Source organism: Grampus griseus (genome assembly GCF_964374135.1).
Source record: "Grampus griseus genome assembly, chromosome: 6".
NCBI lineage: Eukaryota > Metazoa > Chordata > Mammalia > Artiodactyla > Delphinidae > Grampus > Grampus griseus.
The window spans coordinates 10,050,528-10,074,653 of record NC_139000.1 but is presented as its reverse complement, the minus strand read 5'-3'; the positions used below and the strand labels follow the sequence as shown (position 1 = coordinate 10,074,653).

The 24,126-nt window shown below is 38.0% G+C and overlaps 1 protein-coding gene across 4 annotated transcripts in view; it reads left to right on the top strand.

Moving 5' to 3' along the window:
* Window positions 1–24,126, top strand: part of GAPVD1 (GTPase activating protein and VPS9 domains 1) — a 72,551-nt gene that overhangs the window by 24,578 nt on the left and 23,847 nt on the right. For 2 of the 4 annotated variants that reach the window (XM_082657610.1, XM_082657608.1), the window contains exons 2-15: window positions 738–955; window positions 1,752–2,595; window positions 4,118–4,204; window positions 6,094–6,228; window positions 6,375–6,564; window positions 8,995–9,155; window positions 11,398–11,464; window positions 12,619–12,744; window positions 14,703–14,876; window positions 16,737–16,877; window positions 18,147–18,281; window positions 18,744–18,863; window positions 22,257–22,334; window positions 22,464–22,834. In XM_082657610.1, the coding sequence (XP_082513736.1) occupies window positions 771–955; window positions 1,752–2,595; window positions 4,118–4,204; window positions 6,094–6,228; window positions 6,375–6,564; window positions 8,995–9,155; window positions 11,398–11,464; window positions 12,619–12,744; window positions 14,703–14,876; window positions 16,737–16,877; window positions 18,147–18,281; window positions 18,744–18,863; window positions 22,257–22,334; window positions 22,464–22,834 (2,814 nt within the window). In that variant the 5' untranslated portion in view covers window positions 738–770. Of the gene's footprint in view, window positions 1–737; window positions 956–1,751; window positions 2,596–4,117; window positions 4,205–6,093; window positions 6,229–6,374; window positions 6,565–8,994; window positions 9,156–11,397; window positions 11,528–12,618; window positions 12,745–14,702; window positions 14,877–16,736; window positions 16,878–18,146; window positions 18,282–18,743; window positions 18,864–22,256; window positions 22,335–22,463; window positions 22,835–24,126 lie in introns of all 4 variants that reach the window. The other 2 variants (XM_082657609.1, XM_082657607.1) reach the window with 1 other exon arrangement.

Genomic DNA, 24,126 nt, shown 5'->3' with positions numbered 1-24,126 from the left:
TCCCATTCTGAGGGCTGTCTTTTTGTCTTGTTTACGGTTTCCTTTGCTGTGCAAAAGCTTTGAAATTTCATTAGGTCCCATTTGTTTATTTTTGTTTTTATTTCCATTACTCTAGCAGGTGGATCAAAAAAGATCTTGCTGTGATTTATGTCAAAGAGTGTTCTTCCTGTGTTTTCCTCTAAGAGTTTTATAGTATCCAGTCTTACATTTAGGTCTCGAATCCATTTTGAGTTTATTTTTCTGTATGGTATTAGGGAGTGTTCTAATTTCATTCTTTTACATGTAGCTGTCCAGTTTTCCCAGCACCACTTATCGAAGAGACTGTCTTTTCTCCATTGTATATCTTTGCCTCCTTTGTCATAGATTAGTTGACCATAGGTGCGTGGGTTCATCTCTGGGCTTTCTATCTTGTTCCATTGATCTATGTTTCTGTTTTTGTAGACACGGGACTTGAAGGATACATGCAAGGTATTTACAGTGGCTGCCTCTGAGCACTGGCCTTATTAAGAGCTTTTCTCTTTTTCTTCCTTTTTTTTTTTTGCTTATCTGTATTTACCAGTTTTTCTGTACTGAACCTATAATGATTCTGTTGTAAAATATATAGAGAGATAGATTATTTTAAAACTAGAGCTAACCATGATACTAAATGTAGCCTAATATTTAATGTGTTCTCCTACCCTGTTTGGTTTTTGGAAAACAATTTAAGTGACATAAAAATTTTTTCTTTTTACTCTTAGTGATCAGCCTTTGTACCTTCTCCACATTTGAAGATGGTGAAGCTAGATATTCATACTCTGGCCCATCACCTCAAGCAGGAACGCTTATATGTAAACTCTGAGAAACAGCTCATTCAGAGGCTCAATGCAGATGTACTTAAGACAGCTGAAAAGTTGTATCGCACAGCATGGATCGCTAAGCAGCAGAGAATTAATTTGGATCGGCTTATTATAACCAGGTAAAGAAAAGATTTTGAGGTCTTAATTGTTACAAACCACCATAATTCTGCTTATAGCATTTAATAATTGCTAACTGCAAATAAACAAATCTATTTCCAACAAAGTGCATGGTTTAAGATATTTTAAATCAGCATCTCAATGGTGAGTCTTTGCTTATTTTGCTTAATTAACCTATTAACCTAAGCACAGTTGTAGAGAATTATAACTTAAGCATTAATATTTTATACCCTACCAGTTAATTTTGTATCTTGGCATTATATAAAATTTTATTATTGTAGAGAGTAAATTATCTTGTGTCTGCTTTTCTCCTAATATTATTTAATATATACATTTGCATGTTTTGCTATCGTATATCTACTTTTCAGTTTTAGAAACCTCATTTTTCACTGTGTTAATACCTGATTGTTCTGTTGTTCCAAGAAGCAGTTTTTAAGTCTAGAAATAGTGGTGCTGTGGTATACTGTCAAGAAAAGAAGTCAGACATAGAAGAGTACATACTGTATGAGTCCATGTATATGAAGTTCAAAAAGAGGCAGGACTGATCTTCAATGATACAAGTCAGAATAATGGTTATTTCTCAACACTTTTCATTGAACCTGACTTAATATGAAGAATTTGTCCTACTTTTTGGTTATGACTTTCTTTACACATTTAGATGCTGGTGGTCTAAAAGATTTTAGCAATTCTGAGTGATCTCATTGCCATGACTATCATCAACTCACATTTCCATGTTTTAGTATAATATATTATTATTGTTGTTGACTTTATTATTTTGCTTCTTTGCTTGTTTTTTAGTGCTGAAGCTTCCCCTGCTGAATGTTGCCAACATGCCAAGATTTTGGAAGATACACAGTTTGTTGATGGGTATAAGCAGTTGGGATTTCAGGAGACTGCTTATGGAGAATTCTTAAGTAGATTAAGGGAAAATCCTCGTCTTATTGCCTCCTCTTTGGTTGCTGGAGAGAAACTTAATCAGGAGAACACACAAAGTGTTATTTACACAGTTTTTACCTCTCTCTATGGCAACTGCATTATGCAAGAAGATGAAAGCTACCTCCTTCAGGTGTTGAGATACTTGATTGAATTTGAACTTAAAGAAAGTGACAACCCCAGGCGACTTTTGAGGAGAGGAACTTGTGCCTTCAGCATCTTATTTAAACTTTTTTCTGAAGGACTGTTTTCTGCCAAACTTTTCCTCACAGCAACTTTACATGAGCCAATCATGCAGCTGCTTGTTGAAGATGAGGATCACCTGGAAACAGACCCAAACAAGCTAATTGAGAGGTTCTCCCCGTCTCAACAGGAAAAACTCTTTGGAGAGAAAGGCTCAGATAGATTCAGGCAAAAGGTTCAAGAGATGGTGGATTCGAACGAGGCCAAACTAGTGGCTTTGGTGAACAAATTTATTGGTTATCTCAAACAGAACACATACTGCTTTCCACATAGTTTGAGATGGATTGTGTCACAGATGTACAAAACTCTCTCCTGTGTAGATAGACTGGAAGTTGGGGAGGTCAGAGCAATGTGTACTGACCTCCTGTTGGCCTGCTTCATTTGTCCTGCGGTTGTCAATCCAGAACAGTATGGAATAATTTCTGATGCTCCAATTAATGAGGTGGCAAGATTTAATCTGATGCAGGTATGCTTTTGCTAGGCATTCAGTTTAAAGTCAGTCGATTGGGCAGTGGGAGTGGGAACAGAAAATATGATGACATTATTCATATATTCTTACCATTCCTTTTCCCCAAACTGTCCTAAATATTTGCTTCTTACATTGTGTTGGTTTTTAAATGGAGTCCTCATACACTTGAATGCATAGTTGAATTTGATTATCTAGAAAAAGCCCTTACCCCTTTCGCATGATTTCAAACTCCAGAATGATTGAAAATTGAGTGTCTTTTATACTTCACTTGGTAACAAAACCTAACCTGAACTAATATGAGGCTATTTATAATTGTTAGTTATTCCATTTCATGTTCATGAATATTCGTGTTTTGCTGAAGGAATGTTAATATATCTGATTATAGGAAGCCAGCCTAAGTACTAGACATGTTACATGTATGCAGTAACCAACCTTTCTAAAATCTCCAAATTTTGAAATCTGAAACTCCTCTGGAACTAAAAGTTTCAGAAAGAGGATTTTTGGATCTGTGTTAGTGCTTTTTTCCCTAATCATCTGAACTACTGAAATCATGTTATTATTTCTTAAGGGATTCTTTTAATTATATCTTATCCCTAGAAATACTGTGAGGAAGAGACAGTTTATTTGGAATAGAATATGTCTTGTCTTTGGATGACTTTTTTTTAATGATAAGCTTTTTTTCATGATCAGTTCTATCATATTGGGGTGTTTAGAAATTAACTATATAGACATCCCTGAAATAAAATTTTTTTATCATCTCTGAAACACTAAATTTATTCTTATGATAATGTTGTTATAGTTTTATTTTTGTCATTCCATTGGAGGTTGAATCACATCTTTTCAAAATGAGTGAAAGGGGGATTGTCCTAGGTATGAAGATGATGCTGTATGATAATAACTTTCAGCAAAGTGTCTTTAGAGAGAGTGGATTAACAGTTCACTTTTGGCAGTAAGGAACTGGCTCTGTGAATTGATATTTACTTTCAAAACAGCTTATGTTCTGAAGGAATTCTTTGCTTTTAAGTCTAGAAAAAAAATTTACCTTGAGTACTTTATGAACTATAGGGAAAAGTACTTAATAACTTGAGATAGTTTGAGTCAGCTTTTACAAATTAATTAAATTTCTAAACACATGAAAAGTACAGCAGCAGAAACAAAGGTGTGTACCTTCATTTCCTAATGTTGTAATAATATGAATTAAAGACAAAGCAAAATTTTCTACTTATTCTTTATAACTCAGTCTAAATGTAATAAAATATAGTAAAAGCTGACATAGACAAGATGCACATTTTATTTGGGATCCTATTTTGTATGCCTGGTCAGGTGGTGTGAATATTCTTTTTTTTTTTAAAATTTAATTTAATTTTTTTTTTTATACAGCAGGTTCTTATTAGTTACCCATTTAGTGTGTTAATATTCTTATGAAATAGATTTGTAGAATGGAATGGAAGTGCTTTCACAGTGAGGACTGTGTAAGTGTCTACAGCCTACGTCTTCCCACCTCTGCTCTGGGTTGCAGGTTGGCCGCCTTTTGCAGCAATTAGCAATGACTGGCTCTGAAGAGGGAGATCCCCGGACAAAGAGCAGCCTTGGAAAATTTGACAAAGTAAGAGTGAATACTATGTCGTGTGAAGTACTGTTTATAGAAGGTTCTGCTGAAGTATTAGTCAACCTAACTATTCTCCTTATTAAATCTTGTCCCTAGGTGATGTGTAAACTAAATATTCTTTTCAATTACCCTTGGTTTGGCTATAGAGGATACAGTGTTGGATCAGCAGCATTTAAAGGAAGATGTCGTCTGTATAGCAGATTCACTTTGCTGTACAGCAGAAACTAACAAAGCATTGTAAAGCAACTATACTCCAATAAAAATTAATTAAGAAAATAAAGGAAGATGTCATCAAAGATTACTAATTCTCAAAAAATATATATATAAATACCAATTATACTTCAATTAAAAAAAAAGATTACTAATTCTCACTTATAGAAATGTTGAGGAGATGCCGTTGTAATGAGAGCCAAAGAGCTATTAAGATTATTTTTAAAAGTTTGATTTAGGGCCTTCCCTGGTGTTGCAGTGGTTAAGAATCCACCTGCCAATGCAGGGGACATGGGTTCGAGCCCTGGTCCGGGAAGATCCCACATGCTGCGGAGCAACTAAGCCCGTGCGCCACACCTACTGAAGCCCGCGCACCTGGAGCCCATGCTCCACAGCAGGGGAAGCCACTGCAATGAGAAGCCCGCACACTGCAATGAAGAGTAGCCCCCGCTCACCGCAACTAGAGAAAGCCTGCGCGCAGCAACAAAGACCCAACGTAGCCAAAAAATAAATAAAATTAAAAAAAAAAGTTTGACTTAAAAAAATTGTCACTACATCAAGTCTGTGAATATATGAATCAGCAATAAATGTATAATTTTAAGTGTATTTCATAAGTTAACATAGCATTGTTCAGTTGGTATAACTGAATAAAAATTTAAGGGACTTCCCTGGTGGTCCGGTGGTTAAGACTCCACGCTCCCAATGCAGGGGGCCTGGGTTTGATCCCTGGTGGGGGAACTAGATCCTGCATGCATGCCACAACTAAAGATCTCACATGCTGCAACTAAAAGATCCCACACGCCACAGTGAAGATTCTGCATGCCGCAACTAAAGACCTGGCGCAGCCAAATAAATAAATATTTTAAAAAATAAAAGAATTTAATTTATCACACTTTGAGTAGGCTGTACATTCAACCTAAAATTCAAAGGTTAGATAGTGAAGTTTCCCTTCCACCTCTGATCTCTAACCTTCATTTCCTCCCTAACTGTTCTTCATGTTATCAAGCTTTTGTCTATCCTTCAAGAAGTCTGTATGTATACAAGCAAATTCCTAATATATTTTCCTAATTACGAATGGTAGGACTGTGTGCACTGTCTGCCTCGTGTTTGTTTCATATACCAGAATATCTTGGAGATTATTTTACATCAGTTCATAGAGAGTCTAATTTTTTTAAATGTTGGGTTTAATATAATTTTCAAGAAGACAAACTTTCTACATGCTTGTCCACCTCAATCAGAAATTTTATTCCCTTTATTTATTTATGTTTAATAAATTTATTTATTTATTTATTTTTGGCTGTATTGGGTCTTCATTGCTGCACACAGGCTTTCTCTAGTTGCGGCGAGCAGGGGCTACTCTTCATTGCGGTGCGTGGGCTTCTCATTGTGGTGGCTTCTCTTGTTGCGGAGCATGGGCTCTAGGCACACGGGCTTCAGTAGTTGTGACACGTGGGCTCAGTAGTTGTGGCCTGCAGGCTCTAGGGCGCAGGCTCAGTAGTTGTGGTGCACGGGCTTAGTTGCTCCATGGCATGTGGGACCTTCCCAGACCAGGGCTCAAACCCGTGTCCCCTGCATTGGCAGGTGGATTCTTAACCACTGTGCCACCAGGGAAGTCCCTGTTCCCTTACTTTAAAGAGGAAGTATTTCACTGTGATTTTTTTCTCCTGTTTGGACAGAGCTGTGTTGCTGCTTTCCTTGATGTGGTGATTGGAGGCCGTGCAGTGGAGACTCCGCCAATGTCCTCTGTTAATCTTCTGGAAGGGTTGAGCAGAACTGTAGTTTATATAACCTACAGTCAGCTTATTACTCTGGTAATGGCTTTATTCTTTAATAGGACTTTCTCAAAAGTCATTTATCTGAACATGGGCAGAGTCCTAGATGAGTACATTGTGTGAGAAATACATATTGTGTTTGAAAAATTGATTTCATAAGCTAAATGCCCTTTTACTTTTGCCAGGTGAATTTTATGAAGAGTGTGATGTCTGGAGATCAACTGAGAGAAGATAGAATGGCTCTTGACAATTTATTGGCAAACCTGCCCCAGGCAAAGCCAGGAAAAAGCAGCAGTTTGGAAATGACTCCCTACAGTACTCCTCAGCTGTCTCCAGCAACCACTCCAGCAAATAAAAAGAATCGATTGCCTATAGGTAAAGAGAATTTCTCATATTGAGGCTTTCCTTTAAATTTAATATTTCTTTCTTAGCCTTTGTTATTGCTTAGCATTTGGGAATATAGTTTTAAATAATTTGGAGAAGTTCTTCTCTTCATTTTTACTGGTGGTATTTCAATTTTTTTTTGGCTGCCTTGGGTCTTTGTTGCTGCGTGAGGGCTTTCTCTAGTTGCGGTGAGCGGGGGCCACTCTTCAATGGGGTGGCTTCTTTTGTTGCGGGGCATGGGCTCTAGGTGCGTGGGCTTCAGTAGTGTGGTATGCAGGCTCAGTAGTTGTGGCTCGCAGGCCCTAGAGCGCAGGCTCAGTAGTTGTGGCGCACAGGCTTAGTTGCTCTGCGGCATGTGGGATCTTCCCGGACTAGGGCTTGAACCCGTGTCCCCTCTATTGGCAGGTGGATTCTTAACCACTGTGCTACCCTGGAAGCCCTAATTCAACTTTTAAAATTAAAAAAAAAAAAAAATTGCACCAGATTAGTTAAGGTTCATCCGTAGGCTTAAGCTTTTTTTTTTTTTTAAATAAATTGATTGATTTTTGGCTGAGTTGGGTCTCCGTTGCTGCACGCAGGCTTTCTCTATTTGCAGCGAGTGGGGGCTATTCTTCGTTGCGGTGCGCGGGCTTCTAATTGTGGTGGCTTCTCGTTGCGGAGCACAGGCTCTAGGCACGTGGGCTTCAGTAGTTGTGGCTCGCGGGCTCTAGAGTGCAGGCTCAGTAGTTGTGGCGCATGGGCTTAGTTGCTCCACGGCATGTGGGAGCTTCCCAGACCAGGGATCGAACCTGTGTCCCCTGCGTTGGCAGGTGGATTCTTAACCACTGTGCCACCAGGGAAGCCCAGGCTTTTCTTTCTGTTTAATGCTTTCACAACCCAGGACAACAGTTCGCAGCCATAACTGTCTGGGATTCCTTAGCCACCAATCTTACTGCTCATATTATTACTCTAGTAACCCCTTTTGGTGGGTAATAGGCTGTTCCTTTTCTTATGTAACTTTTATTTAAGAAATAGTTTATGAACTTTTGCTCCATGTGCATGTTGCTTTTGCTTTATGTAAATTGGTACATAAATTTTGATTACTTGCATTTTTATAAATTATGAAGTTTGTTCCTTAAGATTCACGTAGTTGTTCATAAAGTTGAAGTTAAGTTTACAATTCAAGAGAAGACAGTGAGGGTCAGCAAAGAAAGGTGTAAGTGAACCTATTTTAGACTTTTGGAAGTTGATGTGTGCTTTGAGTTTTGAAAGTAAGAGTGATTGATGAACTGATCTACAGCATTGTGGAGAGAACATGATTGTTTATAGTTCTGTCTTCAAGTAGGTCAGCTTTCACCGAAACTGAAGTTGAAAGAGTTTTATTATAATTGAGTGTTTGTGCTTGATGTCTGCACTTTTATTTGCCCTGAAGGAGTATCTATTTAGTATTCTGGTTGTACTGAATCTTATTGTCCTCTGAAAACAACCTGACACTTATCACAGAAGACTAAAGTTCATAGAGAAATTGTCACAAACTATCTAAATCTTTCAGTTTCCAAAAGTTCTTGTAAGGGAATTCCCTGGCAGTCTAGTGGTTGGGACTCCGTGCTTTCACTACCGAGGGCCCGGGTTCGATCCTTGGTTGGGAAACTAAGATCCCACAGGCCGCTCAGTGCAGCCAGAAAACAAAACAAATACACACAAAAACCCACCAAAAGCAAAAGTTCTTGTACGATCTATAGGATGGATTACTTTAGAAAAAGGTATTACTTCTTTACTTATAAGTAGGGGAAAAACACCCCAAAGTAATTAGATCCTTCATTAATTTAGAATGTTCCCATAAAGCAGAAAGGAAACTTATATTCAAACAAAGAGAACTCTTCTGCATCGTTAGGAAGAGGTTAATACATTTCAGGAAAAACTGTGTTTTCAAAAACTGATTCTGGTTTTGTCAGCAGTTGCCGACGTGTATAACTTTTTATGGCTATCAGATTTCTATATGAAATTTTCTAATGCTTTTAAGTTTAGTTATTAGTAAGGGAGACCTGTGGCAGCTAAATCATTTTGTTGGAGAAATAGTTGAAGTTATTATACCTTGAAAAGATAAGGAATAAAGTAATGCTTTTCTTGTCACTCCCGAGTCTTAAATTGATTGGGACGTGTTTGCTGTTCTGCACGTGTAAACTGTGTCACTCCCTGTCAGGTGAACATGGATCATTGTTTCTGTTGATCAGTTTTGAAGGAGAATTTGTATTAGTCATTAGTAGAGTAGCTGGGAAGATTTGGGTTTGTTTGTTTGTTTTTTTTTAATTCATGTTCTCACCACTCTTTGTGCATGTGCAAATGTTCTACATTAATAGAAAATATATTATTGTATTAATGTGCCATTTTCTTCATTTTGTCTTTTTCTCTAAATTATCTTACTTGAAATTGTTTTATTAGCAACTCGGAGCAGAAGCCGCACCAATGTTCTGATGGACTTACATATGGACCATGAAGGATCAGCTCAAGAAACCATCCAGGAAGTGCAGCCAGAAGAGGTGTTGGTCATTTCCTTAGGAACAGGTCCCCAGCTTACTCCAGGGATGATGTCAGAAAATGAGGTATGACTGTATTGTTACCCTTAACTTGTAGCTATTAATGTTAAGAACTTCAGATTCTTTTCTTCTCAGTAAAGGTCACTTGCTTCTATAAATCAGTATACATTTAACAAATATTTTTCATTATCTTCAGTGGGTCTGCCATGATATCCCATCAAATGCTCAACTCCCTGTGAACAGTTCTGGAGGTCCTTCACATTAATAAACCTGTGGCACTGTAGTTGATAACCAGATCCATACCAAAAGGAATTTTCCTAATAGTAGTAGAAGAGGCAGGAAGCCAGGAAATTGTGTTATGGAAATTGAAGAGGCTTTTCCAGTGACTTGTAGGAAATATTTTATGTTTCTTTTCTTTTTAATGATATAGTAGTGGTATTCCTGCTTTAAAGAGCCAAACAGTATTTAGAAATAATTTCTGTTCTTTGGCTGGTTGGGAAGAAATGGAAGAGATAATTGAAAGGAAAACTAAGTAAAATATTTTAAGGAAATGGGGTTGGGGATATGAGAATCAGTTTTAAGATATTTGTAAACAGAAGAACTTGGGACAGAAGCAAGAGGAAAGAAGTTTTGACTCTCTAAACATAGGATCCTCTTGTCATAGATTGTGACCTCTTGAGAAAGAAGCATTTTCTTACCTTCAGCAGTGCCTGCTTATTATTCAACAAAGCCTATTCCTGGCCTGGGAAGAAGGGACCCGTTATAGTGGTTGATACAGTGATGATGGTGGTTGATTAAGTGGCGTGACTTGTAGGAAAGAGGACCATCAAAATCCACAACCCTGTCCCCCCACACACATTCAAAGTGAATAAGCTGGCAAAAACTGTCAGAATCAACTTTTTGGGAACTCTAGAATGTAATAAACTTGTGGCAACCAGGGGAAATGCTTAATGAAGAAAAGAACTGCTGCGTTTCAGTAAGAGAGTCTGTGGCATTTTACTCCCCCTGTTACCGTCCCCCGACCCCCCCACCCCAATGGCAGCCTTGAAGACAGCCGCCAGCATTCCTGCGCAGGGAAATATCTAGATTGTGCTATGATCCTTTTGTTTTTCGTTAATTCATACCACTCTCAAGGCCTTTAGATGGATTTTTCCTGAAGATTCATTGCACATTGCTCACTCTGATGAGTGGGAAGGCTCAAGTTATCTTACAAATACAAAATGTAAAATCTTTATGTCTGCATTTAATTTCAAGCAAACAGGGAAAAGATTCTATTTTTAAATGACCTTTTAAAAGCATCACATGAATAAATAGATGGAGCCATTAGAAAACCTTTAATTTACTTATTTAAATGCAGGGTCAAAACAGCGACTTAAGGGTTTTCTTTCTTTTTTTTTGGCTTTGTGTTGTTTTTTCTTTTTAATTGAGGACACTCTTCTTCACATTCCAGCAGCAGCCTAGGAACCCAGTGGTTGTGAGTTCAAGTTCCAGGTGTGCTTAATACATGCTGTGACATCCAGCAAAGCACACAGTTCTTCATTAAGTTGGAGATACACATACAGAGCTGAGTTATGAGGTTTGTGGGGAGTGAGAAGTAATTGTTATTTGGAAATCATCTAACAGATAGAAAGCTCTGTAAAAAGGCAATCAGCTCTAAGCTAGATGTGGCATAGAAGTCATACTTCGGCTTCTGGTATGGACTTTGTGGCCGTGTGTATGGTGATCAAGTGGAGGTTCTAACTAGACTGATTAATTCTGGTACAAAATAATTTGTTTACATGTTTTTTTCCTATTAATTAGTTTATTAACTTTTAGAAAAATGCACACAAAATTAATATGTCACTTTACTGTGCCAAATGCTTTATGTGCATCTTTTTGTTTAATCCTCAACAACTCCATGGCATATATACTGTTACTATCACCATTTTATAGATGAAGAAGATGAGGCTCAGAGAGCTTAAAATACTTATCCAAGTTTACATAGTTGGCCCATGGCAGAACTGGGAGGACCGGACTGCTGAGTCTGAAGCCTCTGACACCTGCAAACCTAATCACTGCTCATCGATGTCCAGTTGCCTGTTCAGTTGCTGAAACTGGTAGGGTGATGGAAAGACATAGGCTCAGTTCTTCTAACTGGTACACTTTTATCCCAGGGGTACTTAAAAACTTGATTGGAGCCCTATAAATGGGTTTTCAGTTAAAAATGATAATTTAATATTAAGACGAACTTAAATATGCATTTGCCATGGTTTGTTTTCTTATCAAGAATCTCTCAGTTGTGATAAACTAATGGCATTTTATTTTTCAGGTCCTAAACATGCAGCTTTCGGATGGAGGACAAGGAGATGTCCCTGTCGATGAAAACAAACTCCACGGTAAACCTGATAAAACCTTGCGCTTTTCCCTCTGCAGTGATAATCTGGAAGGAATATCTGAAGGTGAAGGGTTACTTCATTCAAGGAGTTGTGTGATTCAAGTAATATTTTGTTTTGTGTTCTTTAAAGGAGCCTTAAAAATTACAATTATGCCACCTGTGCCTCTCACTGAGGAGCGTAATGAAGTTTTCCTCTAATGATCTTGAACAGTTGGCTGTAAAGATTGTTTCTTTGAATAAAATTGACATTGCAAGAGACCTTTGGTCATATAAAATGGAGACGATCTAAGTCTGCTTTGAGACTTGAATAATACCAAGTTTTATTTCACTAGTATTAACATATACCAAAGCTTGTAGAGCTCCTTTAGAGGGATATAATGCATGTCTAAATGGAAAAAAATTGACTCACTAGTATTTCAGGGTGTTGTGTATACTGCTAATGTTTTAATGAAGCAGAAAGATACAATGGAAGTAGGATAGGAATAAAAAAAATTAAAAGGCAAGATTGTAAAGTGAGAATATGTCACTCCATGCGCTAGAACAAGCTTTTTTAATGAAAAAGTTTCAGTTTGACTAACATTTTAAAATAAACATAGATGGTAATAACTTTTCCTTTTTTTCTCACTTTTGAAAACATAAGTAGTGTACATTCATTCTAGAAAATGAAGGAAAAATTGAACCATCTGTGACCCTACCATTCTGTTAATAACAGTTAACATTTTGGTTTATTTATAGCAAAATTAGGCTTAGGCTGTTTTGTAACCTTTTTTTGTTTAACAATATAACAGTAACATTTCCCTTTGTAATTTAGCATTCTTAAATAACATGGTTTTTAATGTCTATTTTCTTTAACTTCAGTTTGGCATTTATCATAATTTAAACATTCTTCTGTGATTACACATGTAGATTGCTTTCACTTTTCAGACATTGTAAGAAGCACTGCAACAAGGGACCTTAGGTGAATTTTTGATTAGTTCCTTAGGATAAATTTCTAAAAGCAGAAATTCTGGCTTAAAGGGCGTGTTTATTTATAGGGCTTAACAGTATTAAAAGCACTTTAATCAGTCTTTTTAGTCTCTTATCAAGGCATGAAAAATTACATGGTGGCTCATGACTGTCAAAAAAAGCTCACTCACAGTATAAACGTTTCTCTAGGTCCTTCAAATCGTTCTAATTCAGTATCCTCACTAGACCTGGAAGGGGAATCTGTATCAGAACTTGGAGCAGGACCTTCTGGGAGTAATGGAGTTGAAGCTCTACAGCTATTAGAGCATGAGCAAGGTAAAGTGAGGTTGAATTCAGCTGTTCAAGCAGCAAAAGAATTTACCTGGTTGCAGAATAAACAATCTGTTTCCATGTAAGTTGGCTGTGTTCAGTTGATTATATAATGACCATTAAACTTGCATTTACTCATAGTTCCTTCAGGTCTTAAAAATGTGTTTAGTTGGCAATTCCCTGGCGGTCCAGTGGTTAGGACTCAGCAGTTTCACTGCGGTGGCCCAGCATCAGTCCCTGGTTGGGGAACTAAGGTCCTGCAAGCCTCGCGGCTTGGCCAAAAAAAAAAAAAAAGTGTGTTTAGTTGCTAAGTGGATTATTCAGGCTAAAATTACATAGAATAGTTAAAATGAATTGCTTGAATTCTGTAATATATGGTGTTTCAATTCTGTAATATTAAATTTTTAAGGGATACTAAGATAAATACGCAGAGCTCAAGGAACTTAGAATAGGGAGAGAATGGTACACAAATGATTAAAATTATCATAAAAGTGCTTTGGCAGTTCTGAGTGAGAAATACATGTGGTTGAAAGTGTAGGGAAAAGCTTATTGGGAGAAAATAAAAACCTCAAAGCCTGGCTGGCATTGCATTGGCTGAAACTAGAGATATTCTAGGTGAAGGAATAGTAGTATAAGCAAGTCAGGGAGGTGGGAAGCCATAGTACTTACTCAGGAACTGTCAAGTAGGGTAATAGGGTGAGGTAAGGCTGAAAAGTAGATGGATCCCTTTTGTGCTCTAGCAAGATTAACATGAAAAAGTCCTTTGGATTTGTCCATTTACAGATCAGTGGTGGCTTTCAGAGGAATGTTGAGGGCAGATGCCCTCAACTGGATTTGAGGCAGTGACTTTAGTGTGTGTAAAAATCACCTGGGGAGTTAGGGGGAAAAAAAAGGCATTTCCCATGTCTCATTTCTAGAAATCCTGGATCAGTCTATTTTTGGAAAGGAAAAGAGTATTGCCAACTGGGTTATGTGTGGGGTGAATAAAAGTAATGCTATGTTTTTGCTGGATCAGTTTGTCACTGTATTATTTAGGATTAAAATTTCTGCAGATAACAGAAACCTAAAATAATATTAGCTTAAGATAGAGAGAATATCACCTCTTTAACAAGCCGTCTAGGTGATTCTGATATGGGTGGTTGGCAGTTTACACTCGTGAATACTAGGTTAAGAAGTGAGTGGGAACTTCCCTGGTGGTCCAGTGGTTAAGGCTTCACGTTTTTTTTTGTTTTTTTTGTTTTGGTGTGGGTTTATCTGTTAATTATTGCCACAATAATGCTGCATAACAAAGCACCCCAAAACTTGGTGCCTTAACACAATAAACATTTATTTTTGCTCTCAAGTCTGTGGGTCAGCCAGGTGGTGGTTCTGATTTGGACCGGGCTCATTCATGCATCTCTCGTCATCATGGTTGAGTAGGGAGCTCTGCTAATCTTAGCTGGGGGTCCGTTGGTCACTGGGGAGCTGGCTCATCTAGGATGACCTTTGCTTTGTTCCATGTGGTTCCTCATCCTCCAGCAGACTGGTTTCAGCTTGTCCTCATGAGAGAACAAGGATGAGAAAGAGCAGAGGTTTCTAAGTTCTCTCTTGAGGCCTAAACTCACAACTGGCACACTTCCTCCTTACCTTTTGGACAAAGCAAGGAACCAGGCCTGTGCAAATTCAGAGAAAGGGGAATATATCCCAATTCTTGACCAAAGTCACACTCTAGAGGACAGGGAGACAACTGATTGCATGGATGGCCCCAGTTAATTTACTGGAAGGGGGAGGACATATGCAGAACTCAATTCAGAGAGGGAAAGAGTACATCCGTGAGGGAATAATTCAGTGTTTTAGTACTATGTGCTGAGTGTTAATGTTAAAATATGTAACTTGAAGTTCAAAGACAAAAAGGTCTTTAAAGTTGATATAAAAAATGATAGCTGTGCTACCATTTTTTAAGTGCTTAATTTTGTTTTTGATAGCTACAACCCAGGATAATCTCGATGATAAGCTAAGGAAGTTTGAAATTCGTGACATGATGGGACTGACAGATGATAGGGATATATCAGAAACAGTGAGTGAGACGTGGAGTACAGATGTCTTGGGAAGTGATTTTGACCCTAACATTGATGAAGATCGCTTGCAAGAAATCGCAGGTAACTGCTATTTAATGTCTCTGGAAGATTGCTGTTTATTCATATCCACCCACCCCTCATGGGAGGGAACTTCAGTGCTCTGACAAACAGGGTGTGTATGTTAGCAGTAACTGGGAAACTGAGGTAATTGTATGTGACAAGGCATTTGTGTATTTCTTTTTTCTTTACTTAAATATAGGTAGTATTTTCCCCTGTCTACATTTAAGTGCCCCTCCCCCTGCAAAAAAAGAAAAAACAGTCTTTTGAATCAACTTCTTGTCAATTCTTGTTTGCAGGGCATAGTATATGTTCTTAGTCTATGATTAATATATTCTTCTTTTGAGACTAAACACCTTGCCCTAACATGAAAATTCTTACAGGTTATAGCCATAAAATCTTTCAGAATAATATGATACTGTTCTCTAAAAACCGGATTTACTTCTGGAAGGTTTAATTCAGTTCCAAAGAATGACCAGTGTTTTCTTTTTTTCTTTTTTTTATATCAAGTTTATCGAGGTACAATTTACATACGTTAAAAGTTACCCTTTTTAGGATATTGTTCTGTCTGTTCTGAAAGATTCATACAGTCTTGTAATCACCATCTTTATTTTCTTTTTAAATCATGGAACATTTCAAACAAATACAAGAGAGAGCAGTATAATGAACACCATGTACCCATCACTCAGCTTCACCAATTACACATACATACATGGCCAGTTTTGTTTCATCTCTTCTCCCACCTTGTTATCCCCTCCCCCGATTATGTAATCACAGGTTAATCAGGCAGGTTCCAGACATTATTTTATTTGTAATTATTTCATGATGCATCTTTATTTTCTACATTTTTAAATTTAACTTTTATTTTATATTGGAGTATAGTTGATTTATCAATACAGTGTTGTCTTAGTTTCAGGGGTATAGCAAAGCGATTCAGTTATATATATATCCATTCTTTTTCAGATTCGTTCCCCATATAGGTTATTACAGAGCATTGAGCAGAGTTTCCTCTGCTGTACAGTAGGTCCCTGTTGACCATCTATTCCATATATGGCAGTGTGCATATGCCAATCCCAAACTCCTAATTTATCCCTCCCCCCATCTTTCCCCCTTGGTAACCATGACGTATCTTTAAAAGGTACCTTTTACCAGTTTTTCCAAAGGTTCTTCATCTACTGAAATGAGATTGTTCTTTTATTAGGTTTAATCAGAAGTAGTGGAGCATTCTGAACTTGAGTATTTTTAACACAGGTTTACAATAATGTTTAATCTTTCTATTTGTATTTTTAAGCAGTATAAATAGATTTCTCAATTGGTTTTGCATTATTTTGTTCCAGGTGTCAAAGTACAATAGTATTTTTCCTGGCAGTGAGCTGTATTTGGGCAATAAGCTGTATTTGCAGTTGAATGAGTGCTACAGAGGAGATGTGTGTTTTCCTGCAAATATACTTTATTGCTCTGAATATGTGGCTAATGTGCCAGAAGAAAACATATTTGGCCAGTATAACTTTCTATGGTTAAAAGTCTCTGTTTGAGTGTTTTTAATCCCTGAAGGACTAAAATATTAGAGAGATGTTAGGGACACGTAAAATTTGCTAAAAAATCAAGGTGAAAACTAGTTGAAATGACTTGTCCTAACGATCTGTGTTTTCTCGATGGAGACTAAGGTGAACAGTAGGAAACTGATGAAAAGGAGCTTTTGTTATTGTGACCAAAGTGGGAAATTTATGTTTTTAGTGGTATTATTGATTGAAATTACTCTTTCCTTGGCTTCTTTCTTGTGAGTAGAGAGATTTTGTTAGCTTAGTGTTTGGCTTTTTTCCATCATCACTGCTCTTTCCCTGAGGACGTTTGTTAACCCTTTACTCCCCACTGGTTATACAGGTGCAGCAGCAGAGAACATGTTAGGCAGTTTACTGTGCCTGCCAGGTTCAGGGTCAGTGCTTCTTGACCCCTGCACTGGTTCTACCATATCAGAGACAACAAGCGAAGCTTGGAGTGTAGAGGTATTGCCAAGTGACTCAGGTTAGTATGCTGTCGTTGTTTGCTTTTTGATTTGCACAGAAGTTTTAAATATAAGGTATCCTAACTTCTATATTATGTACATTTTGTCAGATATACATTTGACAAGTATGAGGCCATCACATTGCTAAGAATTTCAAATGGAAAATTAGTTTAGGGTATTTTCTGTCCATCAAGAAAAAATGCAGTGTTGGATGGCATAGGCTAAGATGGCAGGTGCTTTCTGACTCTGTTCAGTTATCTTGGAAGCAATCGTTAGTAACTCATCAGGATTCTATGTGGGACATTGAGTTCAGTATCTCCCACTAACTTATCACAACCACTCTGAGTGGTTGGATGCCTGGTAAGCATGTTTAGATTTGGAGAACTTGACCCAAAGATACCTAATGTATTTTTTTTTTGCCGTACGCGGGCCTCTCACTGTTGTGGCCTCTGCCGCTGCGGAGCACAGGCTCCGGACGCGCAGGCTCAGCGGCCATGGCTCATGGACCCAGCCGCTCGGCGGCATGTGGGATCCTCCCGGACCGGGGCACAAACCCATGTCCCCTGCATCGGCAGGCGGACTCTCAACCACTGCGCCACCAGGGAAGCCCTCTAATGTATTTTTGAAATGCATTGACATTGAGGCTCTGGAATCCTGAGAATTATTTTGTGCAAGATTATTATAAACATATATAAAGTATTTTGTACTTTCTCTTATGTATTGCATTTCTGCTTTTTTTCTGATTATGAATATAAATCCTTGTCTTCAACTAAATGTCAACTACCAGAATGCAAATATAAGTAACTATATATCTGAACTACCTTCTTTTTGATCGCTTGGCTCAAGAATAATGAAGCAACCTTGATATGTGTTTTTTAATGTTACCACATTCAGACATGCTAACCTTTACATAAGGAGACAGTAGGATTAGCTCAGTATTGAACATCCATAGGAGTTATTTTTTAGAAAGTGGTTGATTTAATGCTAAGCTGTTCTGTATTCTCTTGTTTAGTTTACTTGTTAACCAATAGAATACTGTATGAGATTAGTGATCTGGAAGCAGAGTTTTCATCTGCGCACAGTGAACTGGCCTGTATTAGGATGAAAATCACAACCTAGACCTCTTTAACACTTGATCTAACTAACTTTGCTAACTGGCCCAGACTTAAAAGTCTGTTTACACTGATTTCATTCATGCCCTTGGTAGCTTTCTTCATCTGGGTTGCAAAAGTTGAAACTGTGATGTGCTAGTAGAATCACTAATGTGATACCTCACTTTTTCTGTTTAGAGGCCCCAGATCTAAAGCAGGAGGAGCGACTGCAAGAACTGGAGAGCTGTTCAGGACTGGGTAGCACATCTGATGATACGGATGTCAGGGAGGTCAGTTCCCGCCCCAGCACACCAGGCCTCAGTGTTGTGTCGGGTATGTCTGGCTTGTTTTAAGGAATAAGGATTTGAAGGTGTGTTCCCACCTCCCCATTTATAAAGTTGATAGCAAAGAGATGTATTTTATTTAAGATCTGAGTAATTTCCAGTAAACTTATTACTGTGGGACCTGACATCTATGAGAAGTTAATGTGTGCCGTTATAGAGCCTGTCAAAGTAGTTGACAAATGGTCTGTGTGTGTTCCCTCTATAACTCTATCTGTTCTTGGTAACCTCTGCTACTGTATTTAGACATCACATGATAATTCTGATTATGTTGTACAAATCAAGGTAAATATATTTAAGCAATTGTACAATAAAGGATATAATACCAAACAACTCACATGTAAAGAACTGAGATACAAAAAATGTGAGAATGTATACATTTCTCCAAACTTCATATACTTTTTGTGTGGTTATTTTGTTCTTGCTGTTTATTTTTTACCATTTTTTTTTAAAGGCATAAGTGCAACCTCTGAGGATATTCCCAATAAGATTGAAGACCTGAGATCTGAGTGCAGCTCTGATTTTGGGGGTAAAGATTCTGTCACTAGTCCAGACATGGATGAAGTAACTCATGGTAAGAAGGGGAAATGAGAATGACTTTTAGAAATGATCACATCCATGGCTGAAACTGGCAGCCTTTGACACATTGCTGGTGATAGTATCAACTGTTGCAGCACTTCAGGGTGTAGTTTGGCAATATGTGTGTAAGGCCTTAAAATAAGGTTCACATGCTAAATTTGGTTCAGTTAGCCCACTTCAGGAATCAGTCATAAGGAAACAGTTCATGTATGGAGAAAGTCTTATGCACAAAGATGTTCTTCATAATATTTATATTGGCAGAAAATTAGAACCAACCTAAGAACTGAAAAATAGAATGGCTAAGTGAATTTTGATGTAACCACTTATTTGAACTTATACAGCTATTTTTAAAATGCTTTAAAGAATATGAAATAATTTGGAGAAATACCTAGAACATAATACCACTTGGAAATTTTATTTTTAAAGAATTTTATATATAAGATAATAAAATGTTAAAAAACCTATCCTAAAGAAAGCACTGGGAAGAAATACCAGAGTGCTAGTAAGTAGTGGTTTTATATATTGGGCACTGGGTTTGAAGTACTTTTTTTGTTTTGTTTCATTTTTTACATTTTTGTGTATTCTAAACCAAAGTTTTTTATCCTCCACACTATGGACATTTTGGACCAGGTAATTCTTTGTTGTGGGGCCTGTCCTGTGCATTGTAGGATGTTTAGCAGCCTCTCTGGTCTCTGTCAGAAGCACACCATCACCCTCCCTCTCGTGCAGTGATGAAAACTAAAAATGTCCCCAGACATTGCCAAATGATCCCTTAGGGGGCAAAATAGCCCCAGCTGAGAACCACTGTTCTAAACCAGCCGTTTTCAAGTGTAGTGTCCATGGACCACTGAGGGCCCTTAAGACATTTCTGGGGGCTGGGGAGGTATGAGGTCAAAACTGTTTTCACGGTAATAAAAGGTTATTGTCCCTTCTACCATATTGACGTTGCAGAGGTGGGTAAATTTGCTGAGACCGTAGCATGAAGCAAGGCAATGGCACCAGACCAGACTAGCAGTCACTGTATTCTTCTCTCACAGTTTAAAAAAAAAAAACAAACTTTACTTATGAATGTCTTTGATGAAGCGGTAAAAATTATTCAATGCTATATCTCAACCCTTGAGTACACATCTATCTAATATTGTGAAGGAATAGGAAGTACCCCTAACGCATTTCTGCTACATTCTGAAATACGATGAAGTGTCTCAAGGAAAAGCACTTACCTGATTGAGTTGAGAGCTAACTAAGTAGCTGCCTTTTTTTCTTGTTTGTTTTTCATGAAATACCATTTTTACTTGAAAGAATGACAAACTGTAGTTATTCATACTTGGATATTTGTCAGGCATTTCTTGAAAATTAACAAAATGAGCCTGTCATTTCAAGGAAAACAACTGACAGGACAGAGTTTGATGCCAATGATAAAATCCAAGCTTACAGATAAAAATTAGAATTTTGGAAAACTCGTGTCTACCTCCACGAGCTTGACAACTTCCTGCTAGTTAAAAACTTTTCTGGTGAGATGGGTGGTGATATCAAGAATGTCATTTTTTTTGATGTTATATGATGAAATGTGTCAACATTTGGAAGATCTGCATATCTAATGGAGCCAGTATTTTCCAGATGATCAATGTATGATGTTACAGAATCACGCTTGGGTAAAAGATCCATTCAAAGTGCAAGACAGACCAATTAAATTTTAATGTAACAGAGTACATTAGAGTGATTTGGTTTCAGATTCCAAATGGTAGCTAATCTTTAAAAAACTTAGCAAGATTTGGTAGAGTATGAAAGAATAATATCCACAGTTTTCTCAAAAGGCTGTTAAAATATTGTCTCTTTTCTACCTGCATATCTTTGTGAGATCAGCTTTTCTTTATATATACTTTAACCAAAACAACATGTGCAACAGATTGAAAGCAGAAGCAGGTATGAGAATCTAGCTGTGTTCTATAAAGTTATACATTGAAGGAACTTGCAAAAATGTAGAAGTATCACTCTTCTGGTTTATTATTTTGGAAAATATAATTATTTTTCATTTAAAAGGGTTATTTGTGTTACCATTTAATAAGTATATTTAAATGAATTAACATAAAATTTTAATATAAAATTTATTAAAAGTTTAAAATTTTTATTTATATATTCTTTTCAGTTTTAATTTCTAATATGGTAATTATCATTAGATATAACCAACATAAGTAAGCTTTTAGGGTCAACAAATTTTAAGAATGTAAAAGTGTCCTAAGACCAAAATTTTGAGAACTGATATTCTAAGCTATCTTTCATAATGATACACTATTTCTAATTTTTTTAAATGAAGGTAATTATAAGACACAGAACAAAAGGAAAATCAAATGGCAAAATAGTACTATTATTCATTATCAAAAAAGAGCTCAGACTCAAAAAGTTTAGAGGAACGGTTTCTTTTATATATTTGTAAGTTTTAGTCTCTGCATATTTTAATATCTCTGATTTTGGTTGTTTATAGACATATGCTTAGAGGAGTCATCTTTTACTCTGTAGTTTTAAAATATTGTACTTTAGAAGTTCAAGTTTGTTTTGTAGTATAATGTAGTATTACTCATTTTTAAAATAAATTTATTTATTAATTAATTTATTTATTGGCTGCGTTGGGTCTTCGTTGCTGCGCAAGGGCTTTCTCTAGTTGCGGCGAGCAGGGGCTACTCTTCGATGCGGTGTGCGGGCTTCTCGTTACGGTAGCTTCTCTTGTTGCGGAACACAGGCTCTAGGCGCGCAGGCTTCAGTACTTGTGGCACGCGGGCTCAGTAGTTGTGGTGCATGGGCTTAGTTGCTCCACAGCGTGTGGGATCTTCCCGGACCAGGGCTCGAACCCTTGTCCCCTGCATTCGTAGGGGGATGCTTAACCACTGCACCACCAGGGAAGTCCCGTATTACTCATTTTTGTTATGAGTTATCTTATAAATTGTCTTTTGCTGAGAGCAATATTAGAATTTCAAATTTTACAACTTTTTATTTATACTCCTTCTGTAGGTAGTATTGCCCCTAGTTTTATAGGTGGAGGGAAGGTGAGATTCAGGGAACTTGTGACATTCTGAAAATTTTGATGATTTACATCTTCTGGCTCTGCTCTTTGCATTAACCATAGTACAGTTTGGCCATTAGAAGTAATAGGCAGTGGATGCTAGACTACTTAAATGTAATTAAAATCCATGTAAATTTGTAGACAAAAACATAAAATGAATTTGAGGTAAGCAGAATATGCTATTTATTAGATCATGTTTTTTCTGATATGCCCCTCAAGTTGTAATTGGTCAAAAAGGAAGACTGTGGAAGAGAACCTTTTTCACAGTGTTGTAACTCCTACTGAGTCATGAGTTCTGACTTGGTAACACAGTTTGCCCATCTCTTTTAGGTGCCCACCAGCTGACCTCTCCTCCTTCTCAGTCAGAGTCTCTCCTTGCCATGTTTGATCCACTGTCTTCACATGAAGGTAAAGTAGTCAAATGAACTTTTTGACTCTTGTTTTATCATGGACAGAAGAACAAAACCAAAACCCTTTGTTCATGCCTTTGTTGGACTTTGTTGTGTCTCAGCTGCAGACTTTTCTTCTGTGTTCCAGGGGCTTCTGCTGTAGTAAGGCCAAAGGTTCACTATGCCAGGCCATCGCATCCACCACCAGATCCCCCAATCCTGGAAGGAGCTGCAGGAGGAAACGAGGCCAGGTTGCCAAACTTCAGTTCCCATGTCTTAACTCCAGCTGAGATGGAGGCATTTAAGCAAAGGCATTCTTACCCTGAGAGATTAGTTCGCAGCAGGAGCTCTGATATAGTGTCTTCTGTCCGGCGACCTATGAGTGACCCCAGCTGGAACCGACGTCCAGGGAATGAAGAGCGAGAACTCCCCCAAGCCGCAGCCATTGGTGCTACTTCTTTGGTGGCTGCACCTCATTCATCATCTTCATCCCCGAGTAAGGACTCCTCAAGAGGAGAGGTATGGGACGCAGGCCTTGTAGAAGCACTTGCTAATTATGGTCAGCTTTAGTGTTCCATCTGCCTAGTTCTCTTGATACCTGAAATTAGTGTGGAATAGATAAATCTACGACGAAGGGCGGACATAGTCATGATTAAAGGTGATTTGTCAATCCTATATGTCCACGACCGTAACCCATAAGAAGCCTTTACTCTGGTTTTGTAATAATGTATCTTGCATTTTTATAATACTTTTAACTTTCCTCCAAGCAATTTTGTATCTCATTTAAACCTCACAGTTTCCTTCAGAAATGGTTAGAGGAAGTACTTTTTTTCTTTTTTTTCCAGTGCGTTATTATTTTTAATTTTGAAACAATCACAGAGTTACTAAAAAGTTGGAAGTAGATACAAAGAACCTCCCCCGCAGCCATGTGAGAGTAAGTTGCCAACCTAATGCTCCAATGCTCCATCACCTATGAATACTTTAGTGTAAGTTTCCTACAAGCAAGCACCTTCCCCTACACATCATAGTACAACCATCAACATCAGGAAATTAAAATGCATACATTAATAATAATGTATCAGCACTTCCCTGGTGGCACAGTGGTTGAGAGTCCGCCTGCCGCTGCAGGGGACACGGGTTTGTGCCCCGGTCCAGGAGGATTCCACATGCTGTGGAGCGGCTGGGGCTGTGAGCCATGGCCGCTGAGCCTGCGTGTCCGGAGCCTGTGCTCCGCAGCAGGAGGGGCCGCAGCAGTGAGAGGCCTGCGTACCGCAAAAAAAAATTAAATTAAATTAAAAAAAAAAAGTATCAATATATTAATGATAATTTTCATACCCCATTCATGTGTCTCCTGTTGTCCCAGTAACATTCTTTATAATGAAAGGATCACATTCAAAATCACATCTTGTATTTAGTTGTTATGTCTTTTTAGGCTTTTTTTCTTTCTTTTTGGCTGCGTTGGGTCTTCGTTGTCGCGCGCAGGCTTTCTCTAGTTGCAGCGAGTGGGGGCTTCTCTTTGTTGTGGAGCACGGGCTCTAGGCGCACAGGCTTCAGTAGTTGTGGCATGCGGCCTCAGTAGTTGTGGCTCGCGGGCCCTAGAGCGCAGGCTCGGTAGTTGTGGCGCATGGGTTTAGTTGCTCCGTGACATGTGGGATCTTCTTGGACCAGGGCTCGAACCCATGTCTCCTGCATTGGCAGGCGGATTCTTAACCACTGCACCACCAGGGAAGTCCCTTTAGTCTCTTTCAGTCTAGGACATTTCCTCAGTTTCTCCTTGACTTTCACGACCTTTATACTCTTTTTAAAAAATT